Source organism: Centruroides sculpturatus, unplaced genomic scaffold (assembly GCF_000671375.1).
Source record: "Centruroides sculpturatus isolate CEXI.00-Female unplaced genomic scaffold, Cexi_2.0 scaffold545, whole genome shotgun sequence".
Taxonomy (NCBI): Eukaryota; Metazoa; Arthropoda; class Arachnida; order Scorpiones; family Buthidae; genus Centruroides; species Centruroides sculpturatus.
In genome coordinates, this window is record NW_019384721.1 from 350,509 (window position 1) to 373,383 (window position 22,875).

At 30.1% G+C, this 22,875-nt stretch overlaps 1 protein-coding gene across 1 annotated transcript in view; it reads left to right on the forward strand.

The window, feature by feature from the left end:
* The window catches only part of LOC111628011 (titin-like), a 235,651-nt gene extending 213,677 nt beyond the window's left edge, over positions 1 to 21,974 (forward strand). The window contains 26 exon segments of the mRNA XM_023371728.1: positions 839 to 1,083; positions 3,168 to 3,340; positions 4,866 to 4,998; positions 5,078 to 5,265; positions 7,699 to 7,891; positions 8,006 to 8,113; positions 10,483 to 10,665; positions 10,753 to 10,802; positions 11,626 to 11,702; positions 11,772 to 11,941; positions 12,023 to 12,292; positions 12,382 to 12,648; positions 12,734 to 13,006; positions 13,200 to 13,466; positions 13,555 to 13,833; positions 13,927 to 14,118; positions 14,205 to 14,318; positions 15,383 to 15,491; positions 15,574 to 15,746; positions 15,836 to 16,120; positions 16,204 to 16,358; positions 19,990 to 20,137; positions 20,213 to 20,896; positions 20,998 to 21,152; positions 21,226 to 21,376; positions 21,458 to 21,974. Of these exon segments, the coding sequence (XP_023227496.1) occupies positions 839 to 1,083; positions 3,168 to 3,340; positions 4,866 to 4,998; positions 5,078 to 5,265; positions 7,699 to 7,891; positions 8,006 to 8,113; positions 10,483 to 10,665; positions 10,753 to 10,802; positions 11,626 to 11,702; positions 11,772 to 11,941; positions 12,023 to 12,292; positions 12,382 to 12,648; positions 12,734 to 13,006; positions 13,200 to 13,466; positions 13,555 to 13,833; positions 13,927 to 14,118; positions 14,205 to 14,318; positions 15,383 to 15,491; positions 15,574 to 15,746; positions 15,836 to 16,120; positions 16,204 to 16,358; positions 19,990 to 20,137; positions 20,213 to 20,896; positions 20,998 to 21,152; positions 21,226 to 21,376; positions 21,458 to 21,651 (5,236 nt within the window). The 3' untranslated portion in view covers positions 21,652 to 21,974.
* The last annotated feature ends 901 nt before the right edge of the window (positions 21,975 to 22,875 follow it).

Here is a 22,875-nt window from a genome sequence, read left to right on the forward strand (position 1 = left end):
TAAATACTAACAACTATCCACAAAAAAAAACAGTTCTATAACTGTTTTTTTTTGTGGCCAAATAAAATATACAGTAAAACTTGTGTAAACTGGAATTGCATGGTACTGAATGTTTTTCCAGTTTGGCAGGTTTCTGTTTTGAACCAGTTCTTTTTAACATACCAGTTTTACCATGCATTGTGTTATTTAGGTAAATATTTTGAATTGTGCAGTGGAAAATCCCATATTCGAGATTCCTGCTGCACAAAGCACTAGCTCTTTAAATACTGATAATAGGATTCATGTTCATGTGAGATTTTTTCTTCCAAATATACCATAGAATCAGCTTTGTAAGTCATGTTGATACATTCTGAATCACCTATATATATTGGAGAGATAATGTAAAATATTCTGGATAAAATATATGACTTTTTAATTTCCTAATGAAGAGAAGTAGACCAATTACACTTCTTTTAATAAATGTTAGAAATAAATTTCATTCTTATATTTTTTCTTGTTTTATCTCTAATACATCTCAAATATATTTTTCATATAAAAACATTAACTTAATTAATTAATGACATAATGGACATGTTACCTACTAAAGTAGTTTTTATTACAGCTAGATAAGCATTCCAATGACATAGCCAATTTTATTTGAAATAAACTATGTCATTGGTTTTCGTATCCAGCTATATTAAAGCCACTTTACTAGGCAATGCATCCAATGATAAAACATTGTAAATAACATTATATTGTTTTATCATCTTATCAAATGAAATTTTTAATTAAAATCAATAGAATTAATTTTTATGCATTATATATTGAATTGATTTATTTTATATTCTAAAAATTTACAGGAAGAAATTGAATATGTTGCTATTAAGACATACATATCAGACAGAGAAGATAGAATGTCAGTTGTTGAAGGTGAAAGAGTGTTTGTTATTGAATGCACCGAAACAGATTGGTGGTTTGTCAAGAAAACTCTCACACAAGAGACTGGTCTAGTTCCATCCAATGTGTTGAAAGATATTATTAGTTATACTCATTATCTTAGAGAAAAACTTGATGAGAAGATAGAAAGACTTCCTGTATTCCACAGTAAGTTCAATTATTTTGATGTTTGCAATATTTCTAACTATTAGAACTATTATAGACTATTACAACTAATCTATTCAGTATGGATAATTCAACATACCAAATTACAACTTTAAAATTAACATATTTAATAAAGGATGGAACATAATCAAATTTTTCATGTATTTTCATTTACTAATGTTTCTTAAACAATTTTCAACATCATCACTTCATTAGCTTTGTCATTTTGAATCAAATACAGCAAATACATTGCTATACTTTTCGGCGTATAAGACGACCCCAACTTTTGAGAAGATTTTCCTGGGTTAAAAAGTTGTCTTATATGCCAGAAAATACGGTATTTAAAAAAAATCATCATTACGGATTTCCTTAAGTTTGAATTTCATCATTCGCCTATAGCAAGGATCGACAACCTATGGCACACAGGACAATTTTCAGTAGCACTCTGATTGAATAGAAATGTAGAAAAAGTTATATTTTAATTATTAATTACTGAAACCATAGTTCAGTGTAAGTCGTGATACATTAAAACGAGGTCTTCCTTGTACATTTATATTACAGTGCATGTGTTTACACTCTGTGTTGCCATCTATATGTTGTGCATGCACCTCACATGTAAGAACATACCATTAACAATTTCACTTTAAAATTATATATTTTTGAAATCCATTATAACCAAACCAATTTAGATAATATATATAACAAAAATTGGTAGAATCGTGTTGGCACCCAGAATAATACTATAACTTAGGTTTGCCACAACACTGCTGAAAAATCCTATATGATGATATAAATCTTCTTCCTATTGGTTAAATTTTATTATTGCTACTTGTCATTGCAGTAAAAGTGAAGTTTGGCTCACTCATGAACAAGTCTGTCTCAAAATGATGTCACAATGGCAAGTCATGCCACAGAATTTGTGATAGTGAAAATCAGAGTGATTTAGACATTCTTATTTTACATGATTCTGAAATAACATGATTTTATATTACAAATAGCAGTATATTTTTATTGACAAAAATCAAAAAATTAGACACAGCCAGATTACAACATGCAACTACATCATACACTTGGAAAAGCTGAAGATATATAGGGCTTGTAAGAAAAATAAGGTAATAAATTTCAGAGATAGTAACACTCTCCTGCAGCATGGAGATCTTTAAAGTCCAGCAAAAAATACTACATGTAACATCAACCTTAAATGATGTAACATCATACTACGCATAATATCAATAACCAATCAGATGCTGACTCCTTTAAATCATGACATTTAATTTGCCTGCATTCCTTTACAAACATATTTAACCTGCTGATAATAGCTAAAGTCATTGAAAACGTTTGATTATCATTGAATATTTTTCATATTTTCTCGAGTTTTTGGTTTTTTTTGTTTTTTTGTCAAAAAATTAAAGTTTATAATATTGTTTACTTATAAATTATATTAATTTCATAGATGAACAATTACTATGAAAATTATTTTAAAAAAGCATTGAAAACTTCATATCATTCTTAAAAAGGTCTAAAGAAATATGACCTAAAATATTGATATATTAAGAAAGAAAGTATAATTAATTTTCATTAAGACATATTTTAAAAAAAATATATATTGATAATTGTAAATATGTTCGTCAAAATCCTCAAACAAAATAATATCAGAAGAAACATGGGAGGATTGGAACTGAACATCTGGAACTGGTAGGGAGCCCACCGACAATCCGCCCCGGTTTCCAGGATGCTCCAAGGTCCCTTCTTTCTGCATCAGCTACCAGTCCCACTTGCAGGCATGATGCTGATGTAATGAATTTAATTGAAACAGAAAAACAAAATTTACTGGAAAATATGTCAGGAGAAACCTAAAAAAGTGAGAGAATTTAAGAGTTGAGTAAAGGAAAAACTTGAACTTGTTCTTTGATACTGTTCAAATAAACTGAAATCTGAACCATTCTGAACATTGTTTCATTTCATCATTAAATTTAAACTTTAATACAGTTGATAAAGGATATAAAAATTAAAAATACATTATCAGCAACACATTTAATAATCAAAATTATACCTTGGTAAAATAATATATATTTAATTTTATATAGAACCAAGACCAGGTGAAAAAATGACACCACCAAAGTTTGTACGCAAACTTCAACCAACAAGGGCTACAGATGGTCAAACAGCTACGTTAGAATGTCAAGTGAGTGGCACCCCAAGACCTACAGTGACATGGTTCAGACAGACAGCTATTATCAAGCCTTCTTCAGAATTTCAGGTAAAGATTTTTATATTCAGAATTAGAAAAAGTAATATGGAATACAAAATGTTGATTTATGCAATTTTTCTGTATCTCATCTATTATCATTTTTACACATATTCTGGATAAATAATAGTCTGTTCTAATTAGCAAAATAATAGAGAAATTTAATACAGATATGGTACTGTTTAATGACTGGGATACATTCTGAGAATTAAGTGACTTCATCATTAAACAAACATCATGGTGTACATGTACTTAGGCAAATGTATACAGTATAATCTGCTATTCACATAGGTTACATGTAACATAAAAATAAGTATTTATGTATCTTAACATACAAAAGGTACAGACATTATAAAATTCAATTCCATGATAATCTTATGGAGCTTCTATTGTTATTAAATGATGCATACATATATGGAATTTGCTTCCAAGTGGATAATGATTTTTCAATTGTTAGCATCGCTAGCTTGCTGGAGTTATCCTATATAATAGTCAATAGAAAATATTATAGTGTAGCTACAATAATTCAGCATTAATGCATATAAAAATAGGGATATTATTAAGTATTAATAAGTACGTACAAAAATTTTTATTTGCATGAATTTTAAATAAATAAAATAAATTTATTAGTAAAAATTTNTCTTTTTCTCCTCTTACCTCATAAAATATGGCCAGGTTTCAGGACTGCAAGTTGGACTACAAGTAGCAGATTGAGTTATCTATAGGGTTCTAGACTACAACATTTGGGAAACTTACTACTTTTTGGGCCACTTCAAAAATAATTTGGGCTACATTTCGAGGAATTCTGCTTTACTTTTTATAAAACCTATCTAACAGCCTGTCAGGTTCTCACCAGACATGTGCAGTTTACCTGCAGTTTATTTTATATTATTATTATTAGTTAATGAAAATAGCATTCTTAATATGTAGCCATATTCTGTTTGCTTAATAAATTTCATTAGTTACAAGGCATTTGGCATATTGTACAGAAATATGTAATTCTCAGATTATTTGAAACTTAATAATTTGAAGTAACAATTAATTAATCCCTTGAATTTGTAAGTAATGAGGATTTCTTGTACTACTCAACTGATATGTCTTATTTTTTTATACTTAAGCACTGCAATTCTGTATTTGCTGTGACGGATCAAAATTATCAGTAGAATGCTACTTAAAATCAATCTAATAAACAAAGCGTTGATTATAAATATACCTCACTAACCTTAATAATGCTTTGCAGTTATTTTGTAACATACCACAAACATTTTCAGTCCACCCTAGGCCCTTCTTCAGGTGGAGTCCTAGAAAAAACCTTTTTCTGGTGTGATTAGTGTTCTATTCATTCTAGTTTCGAATGTTTCTATTTTCGAATTTCCATTTAAAATTTTAAATTCCTAACAATGTGTGCCTGCGTCAACTGTTATAACATTGGAACAAACAACATCTTAAACTATAGGACTCTGTTTTAATTATGTCATGTTTTATGATTAATATAAAGTTTTTCAATTATAATTTTTCATATTTATGTATATTTCAGATATTTTATGATGATGACAATGTTACAACATTAATTATTAAAGAGGTGTTTCCAGAAGATGCAGGAACATTTACTGTTGTAGCAAAGAATGCAGCTGGTTTTGCATCATGCTCAGCAGAATTTATTGTTGAAGGTAAAAATAATTATATTATATTTTTTAAAATGAAAACAAGAAACATTTTCAGATACTTACAATTAATAATTTTTCACAGCACCTCTGTCAGATCATGGTAGTGATTTTACACCCTTGTCAAGAAGAAGTTTATCTCGTGAATCCTCTTTAGCAGATATATTAGAAGGCATTCCACCTGTTTTCTTCCAACCTCCTCAAGATAAAACTGTCGACGAAGGAAGTGACACTGAGCTGATATGTAAAATTGCTGGTGTTCCAGAACCAAAAGTAATGATAAATCAAAAATTAATATTTTATATTAATTTAATTATAAATTAATTGATATTAACTTTTTAAAAATATAAGAAAATAAGCTAATAAAATATACTAAAAAATATAAAATTCAAAATGAACATTTATTATGTAGATTCATAATAACCACCTATGTTAAAAATTAGTAATATTGTATGAATTTTCAGTCATCTTTTAAATAATATCTAGAGGCATAGCAAGAAAGATATGTAGAGAAACACAGACCCCAAACACTAAATGAAAATGGACTACGTCCTCTCTTAATATACAAAATACAATTTCAAAAAAATTGTTGACAAACAGTTAAATTTTATGTTAATATTACAACTGAAAATGCTAAAAAATTTGCTGTTTTATTCAAAACAAATATATGCTGTTAAAATATGTATTATACAATTATATATATGTAGCCCTTACCTTTCTTCCCTCAAGCGAACAAAATACTTAGGGAGAACTTTGCTCACTCCCTACAGATAAACCATATACAATAATTGCAAAGCTTTGAAAAACAACCTGATGATGGCCAGTCAGGTGAAGAGATAAGATATATTCCCAATTCTTATAAGAACACTTGGCCTTACCTTGTGAGTTAGTCAGTTAGGAACTATATCATCTCCTCAGTCACTTTGCTAGTGGTGCATTTAGAAAAATGGTGCCCTAGCTCCACAATATACAGGCATCTCCCAACTAATAGTGCCACTTTTGCATTGAATGATTCTATTTTATAATTTTACTTTTGCAATAACTGTATTTTTACAGATTTTTAAATATTGAAAGATCAAAAGACACTGCTATAGAAAACCCATTATTAGTATTATCACTCTGTTCATGCAAAAATATATTGATATATTAAGAAAGAAAGTATAATTAATTTTCATTAAGACATATTTAAAAAAAAAATATATTGATAATTGTAAATATGTTCGTCAAAATCCTCAAACAAAATAATATCAGAAGAAACATGGGAGGATTGGAACTGAACATCTGGAACTGGTAGGGAGCCCACCGACAATCCGCCCCGGTTTCCAGGATGCTCCAAGGTCCCTTCTTTCTGCATCAGCTACCAGTCCCACTTGCAGGCATGATGCTGATGTAATGAATTTAATTGAAACAGAAAAACAAAATTTACTGAAAAATATGTCAGGAGAAACCTAAAAAAGTGAGAGAATTTAAGAGTTGAGTAAAGGAAAAACTTGAAGTTGTTCTTTGANGCTACTTTTTGGGCCACTTCAAAAATAATTTGGGCTACATTTCGAGGAATTCTGCTTTACTTTTTATAAAACCTATCTAACAGCCTGTCAGGTTCTCACCAGACATGTGCAGTTTACCTGCAGTTTATTTTATATTATTATTATTAGTTAATGAAAATAGCATTCTTAATATGTAGCCATATTCTGTTTGCTTAATAAATTTCATTAGTTACAAGGCATTTGGCATATTGTACAGAAATATGTAATTCTCAGATTATTTGAAACTTAATAATTTGAAGTAACAATTAATTAATCCCTTGAATTTGTAAGTAATGAGGATTTCTTGTACTACTCAACTGATATGTCTTATTTTTTTATACTTAAGCACTGCAATTCTGTATTTGCTGTGACGGATCAAAATTATCAGTAGAATGCTACTTAAAATCAATCTAATAAACAAAGCGTTGATTATAAATATACCTCACTAACCTTAATAATGCTTTGCAGTTATTTTGTAACATACCACAAACATTTTCAGTCCACCCTAGGCCCTTCTTCAGGTGGAGTCCTAGAAAAAACCTTTTTCTGGTGTGATTAGTGTTCTATTCATTCTAGTTTCGAATGTTTCTATTTTCGAATTTCCATTTAAAATTTTAAATTCCTAACAATGTGTGCCTGCGTCAACTGTTATAACATTGGGTCATACATAGCCTGGTTATAGTACATTACAAAATAACTGCAAAGCATTATTAAGGTTAGTGAGGTGTATTTATAGGATGATACTTACACATTGATGAATAAATAAATACAGTATATTTAAATAAATATAAATAAATAAATACAGTATATTGTGCTGCTACACTGTAATTTCATTCTTTACATGTTAATCCACTTATCTAAATTTTTGATTATCCATATCAACTACAGAATGAATCAATTTGGATAATCTAAATTCTACTGTATTATTTTGAATTTTTGCATTCCAAATTCTTGCACCTCAAGGCCCAACCTTAGCGGGACTAATGGGAAATCCTTTGCCCTTTAATTGTATCTGACAGTATTTGTATAAGTTTACATATAACTGTACATAGTATATTGGGTAAATAAAGAATACAACACATACATCACCATCTAAGCTCTGAAATTTCAAATTATAGCTCTGATAACATTTACTAAAAATCAAATTTTAAGTTATTTAATTATGGTATTTTTATTACAGATCACATGGTTAAAGAACGGTCAACCTCTAAAAGAAACAGATCGTATAACTATAAAAAGGGTGACAGATTTTGATACTTACACTGTAACAGTAAAAATAAAAAAGACTAAACCTGAAGATGGAGGCACTTATACAATAAAGGCTGAGAATAAGGAAGGAAAAACAAATACATCTTTAACTCTAACAGTCAAAGGTATTTAATGCAAATTTCCTATTAGTTTTAGTAATATATATTTGTTTATCACTCTATTTAATTCAAAATGTAAATCAAAATTCTCTATTTAATATAATTATTGTAATATTTTAGAAGCAGCTCAGCCTCCCAAAATTACTAAAAAGCCTCAACCAAAAGAAATTAAACCCAAAGACAAAGTAGAATTTGTATGTACAGTAACTGGAAAACCAACACCGAAAGGTAATTTCTTAATATTTTTGATTTTATGATTAGTAAATTTATACATATAAATTATAATATAACCAATGATAAACTTAGAATTAAAATTACCCAGAAAGCTTCTTCCTTTGTACTATGTACCTTTAAGATTAGAAGATCCTGAAAAGTTTGATTCCTGGATGTCTTTCATTTCTTTACTGTCCTCCATTTTTTCCATATAACCGAGGTTTACGGCCAATTTTTAGATCTCAATTAATAAAATACCAGCTTCCAAGAAACTATTTATACTAGCTTTTTTAGTATATCATTTATGAGAGATGCAAAGTATATTCAGTACAATTCCTTAAGTTATCCTCTATTTATTGTAAGGCTTTTAACATGGCTGGAGATTTTGCAAAGCATATTTAATTTCAATAATTTAAACTATTATTCTTGAAATGAATGATAACAAAACTTATATAAACTATTAAGAAATATAATGCTATTTAAATTAATAATATTCAATGGTTGGCTGGATGAGTGTCTAAGATGATATCCTACTTCTCTGAGGATCCAGGATCGAATATGGATGGGTTGAAAAACCCAGGAATTTTTCAAGGATGATTTGTTTGGGTATGTTGGAGCCTGTCCCTCACTTCCTGACTGCTTGTTAAAAGGCCCTCTTAGTGTCCACAGAGCAGAAAGAATTATTAAGAAAATATAATAATATATAATTATATTATCTTACTTAGGAAAAAATACAAACAAAATCAAAAACATGAAAGAGACAATTTCATAAATCTAGCTTTTTTTAGTATATTAAGAGCCAGTTTCATTGGTATCTGATCTATACTAGGGTTTCTCATTTCCTGGTCTTTTGCTTGTCCCAGGATTTCAGGAAAAAAGTGAATTGTTTCTCAGGACCCCGGAAATCCCGGGATAAAATTAATTATTTTTAAGATATACAAAATATCTTGAAATCAAATGATATAATTATTTTTCATTTTTTGAAGTAATTTAATATGTTCTGCAACCTATAAAATCATATCAATAATGCTATATAAGATATGTATTAAAAATTACTTTTGAATTACGTAGAAATTTTCACAAATAAAAAAAATTTATTAAAGTTTGCTGGAAACTGCATAGAACAACAACAACAACAAAAATGCTTTGAACTGAGTTGAAAATTTAAAAATGAAATTAGAACAAACTTCTAACTTAGAAGGTAATTTTCATTTTTAAATAAAACATAATACAAGATATTATTGTAAATTTATATAATAAGATTTTAAAAAGCAAAGATAGTCAATACTCCGATCACTCAATCTGATTCTTATTTTAGTAATGAAAAGTCCTGCTACTGAGAATGCCCTTTCTGAATCAATTGATGTGAGTGGAATCGTGTTTAATGCATTTAAGAGAAGACAAATGTTATCTTTTTTTCACCCACAGTCTGGAAGATTTCTAGTTTGTTTTCGAGATTGTAGTACTTCTTTTGCTCTCTAGTATTCTTGATTTGTCTACCTTGGCTGGTTTAATAGCGGCATCAAGCTTATAGCAAGATAATTCAGCAATTCGTTTGGCTTTAATAATCAGGTTTATGAAGAAAAACTTCATACTTGCAGACTCTGTACTCGTTTGTATCCTTGCCCAATTTGCACAACCTGGCATTACGCAGTTATCAAAGCTACTGGGCATGGTTAAAAATTAAGAAAGGATATTTGGAATAATTGTGCTTATGCTGCACAATTATTCCAAATATTACTGGTTCTGACAAGTAAAGAATTTTCAGTGTCTTGCCACAAATAAGTCACATATTGATTATTGACTATTTGTGACATGCCATAACAAGCAAAAATTTAAAAAACTAATAAGTAGGTTTAAAATTAATAAATACAAATGTATTCTGGCCGTTTATGAGTTAATTATACTTTCTATTTGCAAAATTTCTTCAACCTTAACACAAAATAAGAAAAAATAAACTTTTAAGAAATTTTCGGGATTTCCTGGGATGAGAAGAACTTCCCAGGTTAAAACAACAACCGGGATCCTGTTTGAGAAACCCTAATCTATACATTCACTTAGGATCTTTCACTTAGAGGTGCTTAAAGGGATCTTTCTCATCCCTCAGCATTTTGAAAAGGTTGTATATTTTATATGTTGCACTGGACCCCTGCAAAATATGGAATTATTTCTGAATATATTGGAACTATATAGAAGATAATTACAGAAACTTTAACCTATTTTGTTCCAAGAACTTGGCTTAATGAGTATAAAATAATCAAATTTTGATTGTTCTGAAATGTTAATGCTATTCTAATTTACATTAACTATTTTATAAAAGAAAAATGGATTGTTAAATGATTATTTATTTATTGGATGCATTAAATTATTATTTTTTTCTCTAGTTGTGTGGCAACGAAATGGAAAAGAAATCATTCCTGACAAACGTCATTCCATTACTTCCAAAGATGATACACACACACTCACAATTAATCCAACAGAACCTGGTGACAAAGGTACTTACACTGTAACTGCATCTAACCCTGCAGGTAAAGATAGCACAACAACTGAATTAACAGTATTAGAAGGTATGTATTTAAAATGCTTTATAGTTTATTATATTTAGTTTAAAAAGTTTCCTTCTGTTTTAATTAAATTCATATTATTTTCCTTAGAAAAACCAAAAGAAGAGCCTCCAGTCTTTACTCAGACATTCAGCGATACAGTAAGTCATAAATTTTGAACTTAAAACTGCAGTTTATTAAAGTTCAGAAATATTTAAATTAAAAGAAGAATTGTTAATTGAATAAGAATTAAATCATTAATTTTTATAAAATATGAAATGTTTAAAATTCAATGGAAATGATGTTGAGACAGTTTAGTCAATAACTGGATGTTTATTTCCCATGTAATGGCTGAAGGGCTGAGGTGATAAAGATGTCAGCTTGCCATATTCAAAACAAGAATCAAGAATTATCAATTACCATTCACTTTACTTTTAGTACATGATCACACATTGATCAATTTCTAACTCTAACTCTTTATCCTTGGTTGTGAATACACACAAGAAACCAAAGTTAAAGCTTGGGTTGCATTCTCAAAAATTTCCGTGGGTGGTTTGACCTGGTTATATTGGTCCCCATCCCTACCATAATAAATTTATAATTAAATCAGTTACTATAAATTATATTAGTATTAAATTATACACATTTTTTTAATTCTTTCAACCATGAGGGTACTAAGAGGGCCATTTTAGCAAATCCATTACGGGTTTGGCCAAACCCACAATGGGGTGGCTGGGTGGTGAAAAATGGGCCTGACATATCCAGATAGCCCATCCCCAAAATATTCTTGGGGTATTTTTTGATACTTCTGGAGTTTATCCTGGGTCCCTCAGAGTAGTAGGCTGCCACCCTAACTGCTCAGCCATTTGGCAATTGATAATGATAGGTACTGTATATGGTAGATTCTGAATAACTCATTATTAATAAATATAATTTAACCTATTAATATATTTATTCAAATTATTGAAATTCATTTATTTACAGTCAGTACTGGAGAAAGATACAGTTACTTTAATTGCAAAAGTCACAGGAAAACCACCTCCAGAAGTAACTTGGTACAAGTAAGTGTTGAAAAATATTTACATATGTTTAAATTTATGGAATGAATGCAAATTAATGTGATATTTTAGAGATGGAAAGAAGATCAAACCTTCAAAAACCATAAAAGAAACACAAGAGAAAGATGTTTATAAATTAACAATAACCGAAACTAGTCCAAAGAAAGATTCTGGTGATTATAAATGTGTCGCTACAAATCCTGCTGGTAAAACAGAACATACAGCTAAAGTTACAATTCAAAGTAAGTTTTCTGTACAAAAAAGAAATTTAATTAAATTAGCTTTAATTAGAATCTATTATAAATTCAATATCTTTCTTACAGAGGCAGGAGTTGAATTTGTTGAGAAATTACATGACATTGAAACTAAGGAGAAACAGGAAGCCGTATTTATCACGCAATTGTCTCAAGAAGATGCAGATGTTAAATGGTATAAAGATGGAGAAGAAATTAAACCAGATAAAAAGAAGTATGAATTTGTAAAAGAAGGAAAAGTAAGAAAACTTATAATACATGATTCACATATAAATGATGAAGGAGAATACACTTGCGTTCTGGGTGAAAAAGAATGCACTGCTGATCTAGTAGTAGTTGGTAAGATTTTTATTTTAATTTAATATTTTATTTCTTACTTAGCATTATAATTATTAAACATGTTAATGATTGCATTTCTTCCATTATAGAACTTCCACCTGAAATTACAACTGAACTAGTAAATGTAACAGTTGCAAAAGATGAAGTGGCTACTTTCAATATTGAATTAACAAAAGGTGATGCAAGAGTCAGATGGTTTAAAGATGGCAAAGAAATTCAGTTTACAGAACACGTACAATTAAAAATCGATGGAAAGAAACAAAAACTCATAATTTACAATTCAACGTTTGAAGATGCGGGCACATATACATGCAAAGTTGGTGATAAGAAGAGTTCTGCAAATCTTACAGTTGAAGGTAACTTAATTACACTTTTTAGAAATTAAAGTTTTTGTAAAGTTTATAAATTCTAAAACTTAATTTTAATTTTATTTATTTTTAGCTCCCACTGTTGAATTTACTGCTAAGCTTCCAGAAAAAACAACGGTACCACAAGATACCGATGTGACATTTACTGTTGAGCTCTCCCGTCCAGATGTAGATGTCAAATGGTTGAAGAATGGTACACCCGTTTCTGATAAAGATACACACTTTAGATTTATTATTGACAAAACAGTTCGAAAGCTGCAAGTTTCCAGTGTAAACAAAAATGACAGTGCTGAATACAGTTGTGTGGCCGGAAATGTCAAAACAACCACAAAATTACAAGTTCAAGGTTAGTTTTTCATGCAATTGATTTATATAACTAATATAGATACAATTTCTGTAATTACTCAGGTTGTATAAAAAAAGGATTAAGATAGACTTGAAAATTTGATATTTTTGTAAATAGTCTAAACTTCAATTATGATAACTAATATATTTAATAATTAGTCACTAAAAGAATTTTTTGTTTTCTATTATTTCAGAAGTTTCTGCAGAATTTACTCTAAAATTAAGAGATGTCATAGTACGTGAGAGTGATACAGCAACTCTTCTGGTAGAAGTGACGAGAGAAACACTTGAAGTACGCTGGATGAAAGACGATAAGGATGTTGAACCTAGTGAACGTATGATCATACACAAAGAGGGTAGACAACGAAAATTAATAATTAAAGACACAACATTTGATGATAGAGGCATTTATACCTGCATTTTAAATGAAAAACAGTGTTATTCTCATGTAACAGTTGAAGGTTTGTTCTGGATTTAATATGTTCTTATTATGATTTATTATGACAATTTCAAATGCATGATGATTAATTTGATAAAATATATCACCAGCTCCACCACGTGTGACCACAGAAACAAGAAAGTTCAGCGTAAAGAGAGGAGATACTCTTAAAATCGATATTCCATTTGTAGCTCTTCCTGCTCCAAAAATAGAATGGTTTTTCAATAATAAACCACTAAAACCAACAAAGAGGTTAACTGTCGAAACATTAAAGAACAGTACACATGTAACTGTTAAAAAATTCGAAGACAGTGATGTTGGAATTTATACGTTAAAACTTATGAATAAATGGGGAGAATGCACAACAGAATTCCATGTTTCTCTAATTGGTAAGAATGTATTTATAATTTACATATTATATTAAATATATAATTTCAAGAATTATATAATGTATTATTAATAATAATTCTTGTTATTAACAGATAAACCAAAGCCACCAGGCACTCCAGAAGCATCAGAAATTTCAACTGACTCATTAACGCTGAGTTGGAAAGCACCAGATAGTGATGGTGGTTCACCTATTACAAACTATATAATAGAATATCATGATCGTAACACACTTCGTTGGTCTACATTCAATGAAACATTTAACATCACAGATACTCATCAAAGAAGTAATTATACTTTCTTTTTATTAATTTAAAAATTCATGTATTCATGTTTAGAATATTTAACAAAATATTATTTTGAAAATTTTCAGTTACTAAATTAAAGAGTGGAGAGGAGTATATGTTCAGAGTTATTGCAGTAAATGAGGCAGGAAAGAGTGATCCTTCTCCAGGAACTAGATACATTCCATTAAAGGAATTAGCAGGTAATTTATATTTAAGTATTGGCAATAGTAACTAATATCAAGTTCAGTAGCAGCATAACCAGGGAGGGATCCAGGGAGCTCCCTTACCTGTGTAAATAAATAAATTAAGAAAAAATCAAATAAGTACAGGAAAAATTATTTGAATGTAATATCATTAATAAATAAAGCATTAAGTCATGATCAGTCATGAATATTCCAAATTGCTAAATGTGAGTTTTATACTAAGGCCAATGAAAGTATTATAGACATTTTATTTTGGAATTTACAGAAATTGAAACAATATATTAAAATGAAAAAGCTGAAGAATACATTAGAATGTAAAAGATCTAATATAGCTTTAAATCCTATCACAATTGATATACAAACGGGATATCAATTGTGATAGGACTTGGTGCATATTTCTGGTTATCCACACATATTCTACTATTTCAATTTTTCTGAAATTTTGTTTTTTCACTTACCTCCAGAAGTAACTTGGTACAAGTAAGTGTTGAAAAATATTTACATATGTTTAAATTTATGGAATGAATGCAAATTAATGTGATATTTTAGAGATGGAAAGAAGATCAAACCTTCAAAAACCATAAAAGAAACACAAGAGAAAGATGTTTATAAATTAACAATAACCGAAACTAGTCCAAAGAAAGATTCTGGTGATTATAAATGTGTCGCTACAAATCCTGCTGGTAAAACAGAACATACAGCTAAAGTTACAATTCAAAGTAAGTTTTCTGTACAAAAAAGAAATTTAATTAAATTAGCTTTAATTAGAATCTATTATAAATTCAATATCTNCTCTTAGTGTCCACAAGGTAGAAAAAGTTAGAAAAATCTCTAAAATGCAGTTCTTATTCTTTTATTACATTACAAATCAAAGTGTACACTTAAATTTGTATTTTAAAGATTACCAAATTATTACAATTTCATTATGTTACAAATCTCTTTAAGGAAAACCAATTAGTATGGCTTATTGTTAACATATTAAGTTGTAATTATAATAATGTATTTTACTATTGTGTATAGCTGTATGATATCAGTTTAAAACAAAATAAACTATATTGCAGGAGAACCACCAGTTGTTCTAGAACATTTACAAGATGTTGCAGTTGGACTGAAATCAACTGTTAAACTTCAGTGCAAGATAGGAGGAAAACCAACACCAACTATCAAATGGTAAATGAATTTGCTGTGGCATTACTTATAATTTTATTGTTGTAATTAAGAACATTTCCAATATACCAAAATTTAACTTCAGGCTGAAGAATAACAAAGATCTTCTCGTGATCCGTAATATAACCACCACGTATGAAAATCAAATAGCAACATTGACGATAGGAGAAACTACAGAAAAATCTGCAGCAACATACACGTGTAGGGCAACAAATAATTCTGGAACTGTCGAAACCTCTGCCGAACTGAAGATACAAGGTAAAAGAACAATGTGCCAATCTCAGTTCTTATACACAAAGACTATTTATATCTAAATTATAATGCAATTCTTAATTTTTTACCAACAGAAAAGCCCACTGCAGAATTTGATCCAGAGATGAAGAATGTCAGATTAAAAGCCTCATCTGAATACATTCTAGATGTAAAAGTTAGTGGACATCCATTACCAAGCATAACGTGGTTGAAAAATGGACACCCACTCGAATCGACCAAACATGCATTGGTGCAGATCAGAGAGAAAACTACAACTATAACGATACGCACAGTCGAAAATGCAGATAGTGCAACATATACATTAGTTTTAGAAAACCCAGCCGGAACTGAAAAATATAATTTTAAACTCCAAGCTTTAGGTAAAAAATGATATTAAATTTATATAAAACTGTGTATAATTTTTAATAATAAATACATAAATTATTTATTATCATCTTACCAGACAAGCCAATGCCTCCAGAAGGTCCAATGACATTCCCTACTGTTGACAAAGAATCAATTACTATTTCCTGGCAACCTCCAAGTAACAATGGAGGATCTGAAGTTACATCATATATCATAGAAAAATGTGATGTAAAAAGAAAAGTTTGGATGGAGGTAAGATTAAAATGGCTGTAGACAGTTCTTCATATGTATTTTAATCAAAGTTAAATTATTACAAATATTTTATATTTAATTAATCATTAATTTCTGCATAAGTAATGTTCAGAATTAATTTAATAAATAATAATCTTTATAAAATACAGTCATGATTTATGCATATATGTATACCCTGGTATGTCTCAATAATATATGAGTCAAAAATCTCCATACAAAACACAGATGGAACATATTCATGCAAATATCTACATAACATCATACGTGTTAATGTGTTTTCACCATAAATGAAAAGAATGCATTTGTATGCATATTCAGTTAAATGGTACCCACATATAGCAGATTTTATTACAAGTATTACTTTTGCTTTACCCTGTACAATTACTAGTACAGAGTGTCAAAAAAGTTACTGGGCAGTGAAAAATTCATAATGACATATGCCATTGCATACAAGACTCATCAGTTGTATATCACACATTTCCACTTTGTGGTAGATGTCTACGAGTGAGCAATAATGCCGTTCTGATTTTTGGACTACAGTTTTTGGAAGATTTCTTTGCTGATTGCATAATCTCCCATGGGAATCTGACCCACTAGATCTCCAGACCTCACTATCCAGATTTTGGAGTCTCTGCAGGATATTTCCAACATTTGCTATAGGAGAAACTGCAATATTGCATGTAAAAGGTTGCTGTTATTGTGCAATGGAAAAGGTTTAAGTACTTTTCAGATACCCTGCAATAAATAAATTGCACAATCCTGTGTGAACAAAGCAGTTATTTTTACAAAACTGATTACTATTATTAACTCATGAAATCAAAAGAGTATGAGTGGTATTTTTCCTGACCAATATCACTATTGATCTATGATTTTTTTTGTTTTTATTATATTATGCAGTTGAATTTTTTCAGAATAATTTTTTCTCATACATTACTTGTAATTTTCACTATAAATTTCATTAAAATTAACTTTATCATATTTAATGGAAATACAGTAGACCCCCCTATAATACGAGTTCCTATAGTTTGGATTCCTATATCACGGCGAAAAAATTGCAACAGTATTCGTACAAACACGCTAAAAAAACTCATATAATTTGGTAAAACGTCATCGCCGACTCGTGTCACGACAGGATTGGTCGAATCTAGACCAATAGCGGATATTGTACAAACCGTTGAGTTTAAACGAGCAGCAGACCTACTAAAAACCATTTATTATTTAACGTCCATAAAAATTATATTTATATTAATGATGTCTCCAAAGTTCAGCAAATTTTTCGCAAAAAAAAATAATTTATCAGGAAGCACACGAGCGCCATTCGATGCGCCGCTCCACGACGAAAACATGCTTAATTTAAGCAATGGCATCGTTGAACGGTGCACACTCGGTAAGTAATCCTACAATTTTTTGTTTATAGCATAGTTTATATGGATTATTCCCAAAAAATTATACATATTTTGGAAATGTTGAGTCAAATTAGTCTAGAATCAATTAATTTTATGAAAGAAAACCTTTCAAACAGCCGTAGTCCATAAACTGCATACATGCCGGGCTGTGATTAGCTCATGTATTCAAGGATTCTTAGAACATCAATTTCATAAAGAACAGAACGTATCTACCATGTTATAGGGCAGCGCTGTCCAACTGGCGGCCCACGGGCCGTATACGGCCCGCCAAATAATTTTTACGGCCCGCGAGTACATTTTACTATGAATAAATTTATGTTACTAAATTATTATTATTAATAAAATTATTTTACTACCGTGTTTCCCCGAAAATAAGACAGTGTCTTATATTAATTTTTGCTCTGAAAAATGAGCTAGGTCTTATTTTCAGGGAATGTCTTATTTTTCTAGGAAGAAGAATTCACATTTATTATTGAACAAAAAAATTCCCAAGTCGAACTTAGACGAGAATGACGTATATCCGGTGTGTCGAACTGTCGCCTTTTTATAGCGTCAACATCGGACTCGCTGACCAATTAGTGCTTACTGAACCGTAGCACTATGCAAATGTCATGTGGTTTATCAACCTTCTTGGTCCCCGAAATGTTTTGTGAAGAAAATATGGCCCGCGGGCTATGATAAGTTGGACAGCGCTGTTATAGGGGGTAGACTGTAATTTATATGTAATCAAATAAACAGAAAAACTTATCTTAGCGAATATTTACACACATACAGATTGTATTCCCTAATTTTAATGTATTTTCAAGGAAAATCTATCTTTCTTTATGCAAATGTTTCATATGAATGCAACTTGTATTAGTCAAAATTGCAATATATACTTTACCCAAGATAACTTATTTCAGTTAAATTTGTGTGCCTATTGCAATTCTTATTAGATTATTTTTTTCTAGATTATAATAAAATAAAATAAATATCTATTACAAAACAGAAACATTCTTGTGTTAATAACAAAACAATGGCTAAAAGCATATATACATATATAAACACCTTAAAGCCTAATATTATTAATCAAAGCCACTGTAATGAATCAAGCTATTTTTCTGCTACTACAGTATTAATAATTAAATTCTAAGTAATTGGTACTAGAGGCAGGCATTAGAAAAAATCATGAAAAAATACTCTGACTCATTACAGCAATTGTTTGGCTTTGATTAATGGCTAAAAGTACCAGAAGACAAGAAAAATCTGTCTTTTTGCTTGATTATCCAGAGTTATTTGCAATTCAATTAACCCAATAAATTCATAATTTAATGTATTAAAAAATCTAGCAATAAGTTGCATAACTTACTTGATGAAAAATATTCGTGTTTAAGAAACACTAAGATAAGTTAGCACAAACTTAAAATTATATACAACACATCTGTTACAAGATTTTGTTTAAAAATATTTATATTATTAATTATTATAAAAAGGCAAAAGGTTTAATTTTGAGGTAGAGAAGTGTTTCTAAAAGAAATTATAAATGCCAATAATGAGTAAAATTTTCATTAAGTCAATTTCCACTTGAAATATGACACGACCCCTTCTATACCTCCCTCAAAAATTAATTACCAAACTTTAATAGCATCGACTACACTTATATAAAAGTTACCATGCCAAATTTTGTTTGCTAATCTTTTACCCCAATCAGAGATATTAAAAGAAATACATGTCAATACACACATCCATGGAATTTTTTCACTTTTTTTTTTACTTTTTTTGGGTTCAGGGTGGTCTCAAAATGTTAAGATTTTCAAAATCCCAGAGGGTCGAATTTGACAGGATTACAATACTTTCCAGTGTAGTATACATAACACCCAGGAAAGTAAAAATAATTGAATTATCATGGTTATTTTAAAGATATACCAATTAATACTATGATACACTTCTTGCCTAGTCTTCGTATTGACATGTGAGCACTAAAATTGGCCTTTCTTTGTTATTAGACTTATTTCCACAGGACATCAGATTAGCCTTAAGAAAATCACTTTATTTACCTTCTCCTTGAAATAATAAAGTGATTTTCTAAGGCTAATCTGATGTCTTGTGGTGGTGTAATAAGTCTAGCAATAAAGAAAGGCTAATTTTAGTGCTCACAAGTCAATATGCCAATTAAATATAAAAATTATTTATATTGTTAATATTTTTACTCAATTCTTGTAACAATTAATGAAATATTTTATTAGGTGACAACAGTCGCTGCTGATTTAACAACCTACAATGTTCAGGATCTTTACGAAGACAGTACTTACATGTTTAGAGTTTCTGCAGTTAATGAATACGGCAAAAGTGACCCCTTGCAGTCAGATCCAGTAACTGCTAGGAGTCAATTTGGTAATTATAAATAAGAAAGTTTTTAAAGAACTGCCCTTTGATTTAATTAATTCAACTTACTGTATTTTGTAATAGAAAAACCATCTCCACCTACGGGACCACTGACAACTTCCAATATGACAGATACGAGCTTTACATTAAGCTGGAATGAACCCAGCAGTGATGGCGGAACACCTATTATAGAATATATTGTAGAAAAGAAAGAAGTAGGTCGCAAAGCATGGCAACGAGTGGGAACAACAGATAGCAGATTGCTAACTATGGAAGTAAGCGGTTTGAAAAAGTCGACGGCATACCATTTCCGAATACTATGTAGGAATGATGTAGGAACAAGCTTACCGTTTGCACCGGAAGAACCAATCACGCCGGGTGTTCAAATAAGTAAGTGAGCCTTAAATATAGCCATTTATCATCTTATCTTAATAAATAACATTAAATGTTGCTGTTTTATAGTGCCTCCTTCTGCTCCTGTTGGTCCTCTTAGCATAGTCAACATGACAAATAAAACCATTACACTCTCTTGGAAATCACCATTGTCTACGGGTGGTGCTGAACTCACTGCATATATTCTTGAAAAGCAGGAAACTCATATCAAGAAATGGGTCCGAATTGAAACTCTAGAACCGCACATCACCACATACACTGTACATAATTTATCAGAAAAACATGAATATTTCTTCAGAGTGTTTGCAGAAAATAAGGCAGGTCTAAGTCCACCATTAGAAACAGAAACACCAGTGAAGTTAACAATCACAGCAGGTAAGATGCATAATTTAATTTCTATAAATATGCAACACCCAAAAATGATTTTAATTAATAAATACAATTTCACTGCTTAAATCTCACTTTTCTTTCTAAAGATCGACCAACACCGCCAACTGCACCTCTAGAGATGAGGGTAACAGGACCAAGTTCCGTAATGATCGAATGGGGTAAACCAGAATCCGACGGAGGAGCACCAATACTGGGATATATTATTGCATTACGTGACGTGAGAAGAATTATGTGGATGGAGGTAAAAATTGTTTTATTATAGACTAATATTTCAATTACAAAACACAAATTAATTACACATTTATTAACAATAGGTGGGCCAAGTTGATGCTGAAACTCAGAGATTACAAATCAAAGATCTTCAGGAAGGTCATGAATATCTAGTAAGAATTATGGCACGAAATGAAGTCGGTATCAGTGATCCACTTGAATCTGAAGAACCAGTTAAAGTGATCAGACCACCAGGTAAATTTAATTTCTTTTACCATTTTAATGACCTTAAAAGTAAAACTATCATATTAATTATTTAATCAATCATACATTTAGGATACCTAGAAACAATGCTTCCCGAGCACGACGATTTGACTCCATCTCTAACATTCAGCACGGAAACATCATCATCGTGGATACGCGAAGCAAACGTTGAACCTTTATTACGCAGTTACACCAAACACGTCCTAATAGGTCGTAATGAATATTTCTTCAGGATATGGCATTATGCCGAATCATTATTCAAATAGACATGTGATAAAAAAAGATTTTCAAAGATCAACATAGCCTGGACTGTAAATTTGAATCTATGTGTACAATTGATGTTTTTGTGTAAGTCGTGATGATTTTTTTCATTTGACATGGACTAACTAGAGTCAATTCTGAAAGAAATATATTTAAAAATTTAAAAAAAAAATTGCCTCCTGTTCAGTCCAAGTCATCAAATGTGAATCTGAATAGAATTTTTTTGCTTATATGTTTTGCTCTTTTGGAACATAAATTATGCTTTATACGTAAAAAATAAAATAATATGCCCTTAAGAAAAATTTCTTAAGGATTTAATAACTTTAAAGTGTTGGTGAGAAGTCATTTATTCATCAAAATCAATTCAAGTAAGAATAAAAACTGCAAGGTAGTCCAAAAATCAGTTAACCTGAATGCTAAATTTCTCTTATTCAAATACTTTTTGCAAAATTTGTATATAAAAAATTATCTTTTTGTTCAACACAGGTCAAAATTCTTTAACAAATTTGCAAGTATACCTGGAATCCATAAAACACAGTTAAATGACTTTTGGGCTAAATCTCAATCTTTCAGATTGATGTTCTGAACATTCCAACCTGTTCTTGACAACTTATGACCTCACAAGGTCAGCCACATTGTTTATTTCATAACATCGCAACAAATCTATTTCATACATTTTTTTCATAACAAAATATTATCTTAAATGAATAAAATTTTTGTACATTTAACGAGGCATTTGGACTCTGTCCAGGACCTCTCACCTAAATTTTAGTGCTGTTTTGTCCCTGTACATCACACTTCTCCTGATAGATAACAATTGAGACATGCCAATAATCTAACTGTTCTTGAGAAAATTTTAAATTGAAATCACATGATTTCCAGTCCAGACTAGAAGTTAAAGCATAGTTAATAGGGGCCTCTGGCTCCTAAGTTTTCTATATCTGGTCTCGATTTTCATCTATATAACTCCATTCTCAAGATCAACAAAAGACAAACAGACAATAGTGAGAATGTATAGGTCTGTAGTTTGAAAATTGCAGCCCAATTAATGAATCTGGAAGTGATCTGGTGGCATAATTGGAAACAAAACAGCATGGCAAGCAGAAATTGCAAATTCAAGTCCTACTCCAGATCAATCTTTTCTTATAGAATATTCTATATTAAATTTTATACAAGATAACAGCTTAATTGCCTACCTTTAGTCCAAATTGCATATCATCTTAATTAAT